Raw genomic sequence first — 11,369 nt, forward strand, 5'->3', positions numbered from 1 at the left:
GAGTATAAAAGACTATTTTTGAATTATTTTTGTGGATCCCCTTCCCTCCACCCCTGCATATATTCCGCACACTGAACTTAACAAAGATTTTCTGATAGTTTCCGACCATCATGATTAGACATGAATGCATCACAAGACGTGTACTCTTTAGCATCATCTGCACTTCCTGCTTACGTCCAAGCGTACAACGTCGGAAAGAAAACAAGATGCGGTAGTTGAGCTTCACTGAAGAGTTGTGACCAATGACAGCTTTATTAACGTGTCACTAAATGCAATTTCTGTGGAGCCAAGGCGTGTGGCAGTAATAGAAACTGAAACATGCAGTTCTCTCCCACCAACGGAGATTTCACGTTCGTGTCTTCGACCGAGGCTGAAGGTAGGCTATCGCTAGCAGAGCTACGCAGCTAGCAGGCCTGAAAAGAGCTAGCCTCGTACCTGCTCACGTCGTTTATTTTCGTTGTCACGAGTTAGATTAGATACCCAGGTGTAGATCAATCCACACTAAGAAATAGCCCTTTGCTGTGGGCTGACTCTGCATTTCTGAGTAATTAGTGCACAGTAATTCACAGGTAGACAGTCTGTCATTTAGCTTTGCTAAATAACTTCAGCACTGATACGTGGCTGGTGGACAACGTAGCTGTCGAGTACCAAGTTTACTGGCTAAACCAGAAATTAAATGTTACTACTTAAATTGTGATGGAGTAAGTGACTCCGAGTCTCTCCTGGGTGAGGGCCTGGTTGCTGCTGTTATGATGCGGAGGGTTTTGTTTCCACGTCAAGGGAAAAGTCACTGCTTGTCAATACAGACTTGCTATAAGTGGTCACTTTTATCTGGGATGAAACATTTCACTCTCATCCAAATCCATCCGCCCACAGTGGTTACTGTGAATGGGTCACATGTTATGGCTTTCATAGTCACTATATGTCATCCGGGTTGAACACACATACGTGATTTTGGATCAGTGATTTAGGCCGCATTATCAAAATACCTTTTTGGATAAAAAGTAACGCAGTGCGTTACTTTATTACTCAAAGGAGAAAATAATGTTATTTTATGTAACTCTATAAAAAGGGGTGGAGCCATTGAACAATATAAACCTGAGGCTACAGTATTTAGGTTTGAACACAGAGCTGAAAACAGCAAACCAAAATGAAAACCAGTACAAAGACGCTTCACAGCGATCCCCACAGTGATCCTGCTGTACAGAAACGTTACAGAAGGTAACAATGGAGGCTGTTTGTTGCCTGTTGAAGTTCAGGGTCTGGCTGCTTGGCTGGGGTCAGAGTTCACTCAGGTTCTTGACTAGCTTAGAGTTAGCTTGCTGTCTGATTAGCATAATGCAGCTGTTTCTGTCCTGGATGCATCTTCCGTTTTACCATCACGCTCTCACCCTTTTGTGCAATAAAAGTAAAATAAAAGTCCAGTGCTGTACACTGTGCTGGTATTTTCCTCCTCTGACATGCAAATTCCAATCAAGTAAGCAAGATCAATAGATAAACAGACTAACATTTCCAAGGAACTGAACTCCTGGGAACCGGTTTTTGATTGGACAGGGGCTTGTTAAACATGCCAGGCGAGTGCGCTGGAATACCTTCCTTATTAAAAAAAAAAAAAAGATTTAACCTTTGCCTGCGTCGGTCTCACTCTTCATGTTTAGAGTGGAGCTGCCACTAATGTTTACTTTGACATCCTAATTTTAATTGGGACGGTTATTGGTCAGCTTGGTAAGGCTGCATTGAGAGTAAGAACTGGTTATAGTGGTGGACTTAAAGCTGTTTTGTCATACATCTTGCAGTGTGTGTTTCTGGAGCCATGCCAGTCTAAAAGCACACATTACACAATGTAAACAAATATGTCATCCTCAGAACTCAGCGGCACCATCAGCACTCCAGATGTTAAACTGAATATAGGCAGTGACAGTGGGAAGGACCCGTATGCCACCACCTTCCTGAGACAACGAGGCTACGGCTGGCTGCTGGAGGTGGAGGAAGAGGACAATGAAGAGAGCAAACCTCTTCTGTAAGTGCATGGTGGTTTTATTTTGTAGGGACAGCCACAGTGCTTTAAGTGTGTTGTATTATGACTCACATCAACTTGGCTAATCTTTACAATGAACTTATATAGTGGGTTATCTTCCCCCCACCCCAAAAAAAAAAAAAAGTCATCCAAGTCTGCACTGTGTAGACCCGAACCCAGAGCAGTGTGACAGAGATGTTCCTTCTCTATGGAGTAACACAGACATCGGAGTACACAAGACCAGGATCATGTTGATAATACGTAATACAAGGATGCACTATTGGAACAAGATGTATATCAGAGGAATAAAACAATAGATCCCCTTTAAGGTGAAGGGCTGGACAGTTGTATTATTCCACTGCTGCTGAACAGTTCGGTTCACTTTGTGCTGCTTGCTCAAAACACATCTGTAGATCCTGTTTTTGTGATCTTTACCATTGAAACTGGCTGGGTTAGACTTGACTTTAACACCAGTGATGCTCGTGTCATCTTGTTGTGCTTTTGTTTGAACAGGGAGGAGCTGGACATTGATATAAAGGACATCTATTACAAGATTCGATGTGTGCTGATGCCAATGCCATCACTGGGCTACAACCGGCAGGTGGTTAGAGACAACCCAGACTTCTGGGGCCCTCTGGCTGTGGTGCTGCTCTTCTCCATGATCTCCATCTATGGACAGTTCAGGGTGAGGAGGACACAAGAAACACAGCTGTGTCGTTTCATTCAAACGTGTTCAAACTACAGCAAGACCGTCATCATCTGTCCTGCCTGGATGGCATTTGAAACCAATGTTTGTGGGTTAAACAGGAGTTGAAGTAGTGCTCATTCTGTTACTGCTTTTCTTTCATGTAGCTTCATACTGAATCCAGAAAAGAACTAAAGCCCAAAATAGTGTTGGCCGTATCAAACAGCTCCAGTGCTCTGGGCTGCACAGCACTTTGAGATCTGTGTGGATCGGCTGACTGGAGCCAGACAAAACGAATATTGTGCCTCCAGGAACTCAAAACCTTTACTTGTAATTAGGGCTCTGCGATGTGGCCCAAAATCCACGTTGCTGTAACGATATATATCACAATATATTCTTTTCTTCTGTATATATGTCTGAACAGTATAGAAGGCCATTTTAAGCATATTTATTGTGCAAAACTTCTTTTTAAATGTTTAAATTGCAAAACTTTTCAAATAACTTTTAAGATATTTTTCCAAATACCAATACACAAAATTCTAAATAGGGCCACCTTTGTTAGGGCCACTTGACTGACTGGGCGTTTGTGGAGGGCACAGTTTCTGGCTTTCCTTTTAAACTTTTGGTTTGCAGACTTGGTATTCCATCAATGTCGCCCGGCATTTTCTATTTTTCTGCTCAACATCTGACCGCTTAAACCCAAACCAGGTCCAAATGCATCGCACTGGTCTTCTTTATGAGCACCGGTCGACCGTGGTTCAGGGGGTTGGGAAGCTCATCTTGTAACCGGAAGGTTGCCGGTTCGATCCCCAGCTCTGTCTGTCTTGGTCATTGTGTCCTTGGGCAAGACACTTTACCCTACCGCCTACCGATGGCCAGAGGGGCTGCCCCAGGGCAGCTGTAGCTACAACTGTAGCTGCCTCCACCAGTGTGTGAATGTGACAGTGAATGAATAGTGGCATTGTAAAGTGCTTTGAGCATTTAGCTATATAAATGCAATCCCACTGCGATGCTTTCAATCAAAACAGGTGCAGCTTGATGACATCTTTGATGACATGTGGTAGAGCTGTAAGTCAAAATCTCTGCCGTTGGCCAGATTCATATCATTTCTACCATATAACGTTTCTACCGCCCAGACTTGTAATAGCTAGGATTACTTCCTGAACAACAAAAGTAGCTCCAGAAGCCCAATCCTATGATGAGCAGTGGAGCAGTGAGTCTGTGAAAATGAAGACGCAGGTCTGCAAACAATATTAATATATTTTTTCAGCTGCGTGGGATATTTTAGGTAAATTTGACGTTTGTAGGGCGCTGAATCCAAACATGATCTCCCTCCATCACGTACAGTTTTTTTGCAAAACACAAAAAGTTTACATTAAAAAAGCACAACAGCGATGAAACAAATCAATATTTTGTTACAATTAACTATGCATCATTTTTCTTATGATTGAACGAAGAAACAAAAAACCATTCGTTCATGATCGATTTAACACGTTTACTCTTTGTCTGTGAAAGCTTCTCTTTGATGCTCCCAACACGCTTCCCTTTCCTCCCGTTTTCTGTTTGTATTTCTCTGGAGTCTCGCTCTTAGAAATATTACATTAATGTAAGAAATCATTATGGGATATGGTTTTTAACTCAGATTTCAGTGTAAAAATGCTGAGTTAAACTAAAAACACGAGTTTTGCAGGAAAACGCGATGAGAAGGAATTTTAAAAATCTTTTTCCCGGTTTCAGCGAGTACAAATCTATAAGAAACACTCGTGTGCAGTTTTTTGGTTGCAGACCTGTGTTACGTTTCATGGTTGAATGAATTACCCCAGTGGAAGAGGACTGTGATGATCAGCTGCTTTGTTTCTCTATTTGCTGAATTCGATTAGGTCTATTACCTGGTTTTGTTTGGTGAGGTGAAATATGTCAGGTGCACACCAACTCAGCTTCATTGTTTGCACCTCTGTCCACCAGCAGACTACAGAGTTGCTTGAGTGAGAGAAGATCTTGTAAGTTAGTGCAGTTGATTTTACTACAAAGATAAAAGTTTGCATTGAAGATGAGTTGATTTTAGTTTGCATGTGCTGTTGGTTATAGTTCTTATTTAGTCCCATCTGGCTTCTTGACAGATATCTGATGAAAAACACGACATTTTGTTTGTGCCAAGTGACATTTGAAAACGACGGGTTGAAAATGTGTCCAGTGGAAACTTGAGTACAAATGGATTAAATACAACCTTTCCTTTGAACCAACCACGTCCTTATGTGTAGACCAACAAATGCAGCTTCACTAGACAGTACATCCTCTACATTATATGCATCTGCGTCAGACATATATATAATCTACTAGCTGGATCCTATATATATGTGTGTGTATGTTCAAAGTTGGTTAGAAGAATGTCTTGAACTCACTGTGGCATAATTCAGGGCCAACACCAACCTGTTCTTTGCATTCACAGGTTGTGTCTTGGATCATCACCATCTGGATCTTTGGATCACTAACCATCTTCCTGCTGGCTCGTGTTCTTGGTGGGGAGGTAAATCCAGCTGACACCTGCAGCACTTGGAGTTAACTCTAACTTGTACATACAGAGGATAAGAAATGCTTTTGTTCTCCTGAGCAGGTTTCGTACGGTCAGGTCCTCGGAGTGATCGGGTATTCCCTTCTTCCTCTCATCGTCATAGCCCCTCTGCTCTTAGTGATTGGAGGCTTCGAGGTGGTTTCTACACTAGTCAAAGTGAGTCACTTTAAGAAACAAGTGTCTTGTGTTTTCATGTTGTTAAAAAGCTCAATGTTACAACCTGGCTCAGAGGCTCCAGCAAAATGAACGATAGAAATAAAGAACATGATTATGACAGCAAATCGGTAGTGCTGTGCATGTACGGGTGTTTTGTAAAGATTGTAGGAAGCAGAGACGGCTCAAACAGCTGGTGTTCAACTCATTGTAGAGAGTAAGTGAGAGGGCCCGCTCCGAAAAGGAGGCCGGACTGCTGCAGTCAAAGGCTACATCGACACTGATGCGGATAAACTCGAGAACACTCTGCGTCCACACTATCATTTTCAATCGTCTCCGAGAGTTCGTCCACACTGAAAACACCTTCCTGCATGCGTGAAGCATAGGACAATTCGACCTGCGTCATTTCCTTCTGCCATTTATTTCCCGGCTCTTTGAAGCGTCGCGGCAAAATGTTGAGGAAAAGCACGAGTTGTTCAAATGGAGTGACAACAACGAGTAACACAAGAGTACAAAGCTGCTCTGAGTAAACATGGCGTCTTCTGGAGCATGTACAGACTGATGTTAGAATCAGAATTAATCTTCAATAGGGCTGTCAAAACAACTGCTGTGTAATGCCGTCCGCCATCTTAGTTGAATTGGTCACATGACTGCATCACATGACTAAAATGCGTCTGAGTGTGAGTTTGAGTTTTCGAGCCTCCGATTTCGCCGTCCACACTGGACTTTTCAATTGTATCCGCTTTGGAGAGCGTTTTCAAAACGCTGCGTTTCCCTGACCAAGAACGCCGTCTCAGTGTGGACGAGACAAGTGCAAAAACATATTGGTGTGAACAGAGCTTCATAAACGTGACAGACACTGATGCGCCTGTGACAGTTTCCTCATTTCTCCTCACGAGAAGCGGATAGAAATGTATGAATAAAATAGAGAGCCTTGTTATTTCTGATGGTTTGAGTCCTCCATAGTTCCTGGTTCCAAATTCACTCCTTTGCTCTAAAGAAAAATATGCGCTGCTTGGTTCAGCACGCATTCATGCAAGTCAGGGACACAAACACACAAACTTGCCTGAGAAGTTTACGTCAATTCTATCATGTCAGAGCAGGATGGCATTAGAGCCAACAGGTAATTAGAGCATTGCTGTAATTGTGCACTCCAGCTTGTCTTCTCATGAGTCTTTCATAACCCACAGCATAACAGAAACTTGTTAATAATTGTAGCTTTTAGATAAGCAATGACGTTCTTTCACCTTGTGGCTGTTTGCTCTTCTCATCTTGCAGCTTTTTGGAGTTTTCTGGGCTGCATACAGCGCTGCTTCACTGCTCGTCGGAGATGAATTTAAAACAAAGAAGCCCCTTCTCATATATCCCATTTTCCTACTGTACATCTACTTCCTGTCGCTATATACTGGAGTGTGATTGGATGACCTGGAGCTGTGGACCTTTTCATGGACAGTTACCCTGGAGCGTGGGGGGGGGAAACAAAAAAAACCTACAAAACCAGGATTTTTTTAAAACTGTTATTCTAGATGTTGGGGAAGTTGGGAATATATACTGATGTATATAGTTTTTCCTTGTCTTTGGTCAATAAAGTGCATATGCTTTTGCTGCTTAAACTTTGGTACGCAGACTTCCATCACCAGTGCAATACAGATCCCAGAGCCCTGCGTATCCTGTAGTTGAGTCTAGAAATAAGTCCAGGCCTGGATATTAATGTCATATTTTTAAAATCCTAATCACACCGAGGAATATGGTGCCAAATATTTATGTATGTTTGTGCTGATCCTTATTGTTGTGCACTGTAGCCAGAAATGTTCATTTATGCTTTCCCCTTTTTACAGACATGTTAATTTATAGATTTCAGCAGTGGGTCAATCAGAAGGATATAAACCATTGTCTACTAAATGTGGTGCCTTGTTCTCTAAACCCTGAGTCTTTTTTATACAGGACTATACTCGTTTGATCAATAATACAGTAAATTTGTAGAGTAATTTGTCTCTAAACCATCTGGTGTCTCATGACTCATCACTGCTTTACAGTAAACCCAACTTTGTCACACTTAACAGTCCTGTAATCTATACTGCAGCACTAGATTTGCCTACAAATTTTACAATCACTTGTAAATGTAGCGTCAAACACACTAACACAGTATTCTTATTCAGTGCGACTGTACTTACAATTGGGTTTCTAATGTTTGTAGAAAAGAAGAAAAAATGACAAAGCCAAGAGTAACAATTATGTTACATCCCCACGAAGGTCTAGGTGGTGAGGAGACTAACATAACACTGGAAAAAGGAACATAAGGAGGCTGTTGAGGTCAGTTTTTAGAAAGGTTTATTGCCAACATGTTATCAGAAGGAAGCATAGTTCATGGAGAGCCAAGGCCAACGCAAGAAAACAGCTCTAACTCACCCTAACTATAACCAGGCTTAACTAGGCCAGTGCCGGTTTAACAATGACGTACCGTAAGTTTGGCAAATTTAAGTGGCAGAAACAACTAAATATGTGCTTATATGACTGGCTGGCAGCCGGATAATGACTGTATTGTATCGGTTTGGGACATGACATTAGAAGAATACTTAGAACAAGAGTGAAGCTGAGGCTCATCATCAGTAGGTTGTCAAATACTAAAGAACTGAGGAATTAATCTCTTGGTGGCCCACGACGTTGCTCTTCAAATTACAAACGTCAAGGTGGTACTAGAGAAGTATTCAGGTAATTATAACTCTTAATATTCTTTAAAATGTAAGTGCAGCAGTTTAGGGTCATTAAGGATTGAGATAGAAATTTACTAAAAATGGTAAATGGCCTGTATTTGTAAAGCTCTTTACTAGTCCCTAAGGACCCCAAAGTGCTTTACACAACCAGTCATCCACCCATTCACACACACATTCACACACTAATGTACTTCTTTCCAATTGATGTAATGCCAAATCACAAAAATATTTGTCTCAAAGGGCTTTATATTGTAAGGTCAAGACCCTAAAATAATATTATTGGCGACAGTGGGAAGGAAAAACTCCCTTTTAACAGGAAGAAATGTCCAGCAGAACCAGGCTCAGGGAGGGGCGGGGCCATCTGCTGTGATTGGTGGGGGTGAGAGAAGGAAGACAGGATAAAGACATGCTGTGGAAGAGAGACAGAGGTTAATAACAGATATGATTACATTCAGAGAGGTCTGTTAACACATAGTGAGTGAAGAAGAAACACCCAGTGCATCATGGGAATCCCCGGCAGCCTACACCTATTGCATCGAGATATTGGGTCGATAGTACGCTGCTGTCCTTTTTATGTGTTTCATGCAGCTTTAGTGCCTGTAGACACTAATGATTACATTCAGAGTGGTGTATAAACACATAGTGAGAGAAAAAGAATACTTCTTACCTAAGAAGTAACTAAGGGAGGATTTAGGGTCACCTGATCCAGCGCTAACTTCATCTGGTTCCACAGACATGAGATGAAGTTCAGTCACTTCTGACAATACACCCTGCTGTACCCACTGCTCCACACCTTATTATCAACAGTATCGAATGCTGCACTGAGGTCAAGAAGGACAAGCACAGAGATGAGTCCACTGTCAGAGGCCATAAGAAGATCATTTGTAACCTTCACTAAAGCTGTTTCTGTGCTGTGATGAGCTCTGAAACCTGACTGAAACTCTTCAAATAAACCATTCCTCTGCAGATGATCTGTTAGCTGTTTGACATCTACTCTTTCAAGGATTTTTGATATGAAAGGAAGGTTGGAGATTGGCCTATAATTAGCTAAGACTGCTGGGTCTAGAGATGCTTTTTGAGTAAAGGTTTAACTGCAGCCACCTTGAAGGCCTGTGGTACATAGCTGATTATTAGAGATAGGTTGATCATATATAAGATCGAAGAATTAATCAATGGCAGGACTTCTTTGAGCAGTTTTGTAGGAATGGGGTCTAAAAGACACGTTGATGGTTTGGAGGAAGTAATTATTGAAGTTAACTCAGAAAGATCAATTGGAGAAAAAGAGTCTAACTTAACATCAATGGAACTAAGAGTAGCTGTAGATAATATTACATCTGTGGGATGATTATTGGTAATTTTTTCTCTAATGATAAAAATGTTATTTGTGAAGAAGTTCATGAAGTCATCACTAGTTAACGTTAAAGGGATGGTTGGCTCAACAGAGCTCTGACTTTTTGTCAGCCTGGCTACAGTGCTGAAGAGAAACCTGGGGTTGTTCTTATTTTCTTCAATCAGTGATGAGTAGTAAGCTGTTCTGGCTTTGTGGAGGGCTTTCTTATAAAGCAACAAACTATTTCTCCAGGCTAAATGATGATCCTCTAAATTTGTGACACGCCATTTCCTCTCCAGATTACGAGTCATCTGCTTTAGGGTACGTGTTTGAGAATTATACCACGGGGTCAGGTACTTCTGATTAGAGACCTTAGTTTTCACTGGAGCTACAGTATCCAGAGTCGTACGTAGTGAGGAGGTGAAATTATTAACAAGATAATCGACCTCTGTTGGGGTAGCGTTCAGATAGCTGCTCTGCTCTGTGTTGGTACAGGGCATTGACGATGATAACAGTGGCTGGATTATATTCTTAAACTTAGTTACAGCGCTTTCAGAAAGACATCTACTTTGATAAAGTCTACTCTCCACTGCTGTGTAATCAATTATTGTAAATGTAAATGTTATCAAGAAATGATCAGACAGGAGAGGGTTTTCAGGAAACACTGTTAAATGTTCAGTTTCTATGCCATATGTTAAAACAAGATCTAGAGTGTGATTAAAGTGGTGGGTGGGTTCTTTTACATTTTGAGAGAAACCAATTGAGTCTAACAACAGATTAAATGCCATGTTGAGGCTGTCATTTTTAGCATCTACATGGATGTTAAAATCACCCACAATAATTATTTTATCTGAGCTCAGAACTAAATTAGATATAAAGTCTGAGAAATCAGACAGAAACTCTGTGTAAGGTGTAACCGGTGTGATTCTGCGTTGTGTCTGATAAAAACGGTAAAAGAAAGAAAGACCTCCAAGTAAATAATTTGCCCACTCCAGCTCCTCTCCCACAGGGGAATTGTAGAAAAGGGGCGGCATTTATTTTTACATTAAACATAAAGTATGCATTTACACGTAATATATTTGACATAAGATAAAACAACAACATGAAATCCGACATACCTGATAAAAAGGTAAAAGAAAGAAAGGCCTCCAAGTAAATAATTTGCCCACTCCAGCTCCTACGACCAAATACAAACAGTGGGGAAGAGCGTTAGCTCAACCCACCACAACTTCCAAGCTAGCAAGGAGCATATATCCATGCTAGCATTTATGGCGCCTAAAACACATTTATGATACACACATACTACACACTTATAACATCTAACAAAAACAGGCTTAATAATGACAATAATTGAACTAAAATCGCAATCAGAAACATCCGGGTGGTTAAATATGAATTATATGTGTGTTTATGTGTGGGAGAGGCAAAAGGAGTACACTGTATTTATAGGGTTGCACCAAAGAAGAAGAAGAAGAAGAAAAGAATGAGGAGGGGCTCTAACTGATAATGAACATAACTACAGGCTTGGAGGTCCTAAAAGTCAGGTATAAAAGGAACAGTTTGGGGGTTTAGAACACATTTTGTGTAATTATAACAATGTGATTTATGACCCTGTTACAAAGGCCCAGGTGGACGATAGATGATAACAAGTAAGACTGGTTTCTGAGTTTCACAGCTGGGGTGGACAAGGCTAAGCATCAGGCTTTCAAATGAATTAAAAGTCTGTCTGGGTCTTTCATTAATTAATAGGCTGGTGTGAAAAATTGCTGCCACACCGCCCCCTCGAATATAGACTGTTTATCAGAGCCTTTGAGCATGGAGTAGAGTGTAAAGCAGAAAGGATCGTCTTTGCTTCTTGGAGCAATACACTTCTGGACAGCCCAGGGAGCTAATACGCA

At 41.3% G+C, this 11,369-nt stretch overlaps 1 protein-coding gene across 1 annotated transcript; it reads left to right on the top strand.

The window, feature by feature from the left end:
- Positions 1–141: 141 nt before the first annotated feature.
- yipf4 (Yip1 domain family, member 4) lies at positions 142–7,040 on the top strand. Its single transcript, XM_085183223.1, has 6 exons — positions 142–376; positions 1,867–2,020; positions 2,531–2,702; positions 5,152–5,229; positions 5,317–5,430; positions 6,706–7,040. The coding sequence occupies exons 1-6, from the start codon at positions 319–321 to the stop codon at positions 6,841–6,843; spliced, it is 714 nt and encodes a 237-aa protein (XP_085039349.1). The 5' UTR covers positions 142–318; the 3' UTR covers positions 6,844–7,040.
- Positions 7,041–11,369: the final 4,329 nt, after the last annotated feature.

Source organism: Neolamprologus multifasciatus, chromosome 13 (genome assembly GCF_963576455.1).
Source record: "Neolamprologus multifasciatus chromosome 13, fNeoMul1.2, whole genome shotgun sequence".
NCBI lineage: Eukaryota > Metazoa > Chordata > Actinopteri > Cichliformes > Cichlidae > Neolamprologus > Neolamprologus multifasciatus.

Bases quoted from the DNA above. Each gene is read 5' to 3' on its own strand.
- yipf4 (XM_085183223.1), top strand. From the start codon at position 319: ATGCAGTTCTCTCCCACCAACGGAGATTTCACGTTCGTGTCTTCGACC. The intron at 2,703-5,151 runs GTGAGGAGGACA...TTGCATTCACAG, and splicing joins CCATCTATGGACAGTTCAGG to GTTGTGTCTTGGATCATCAC. The intron at 5,230-5,316 runs GTAAATCCAGCT...TCTCCTGAGCAG, and splicing joins CTCGTGTTCTTGGTGGGGAG to GTTTCGTACGGTCAGGTCCT.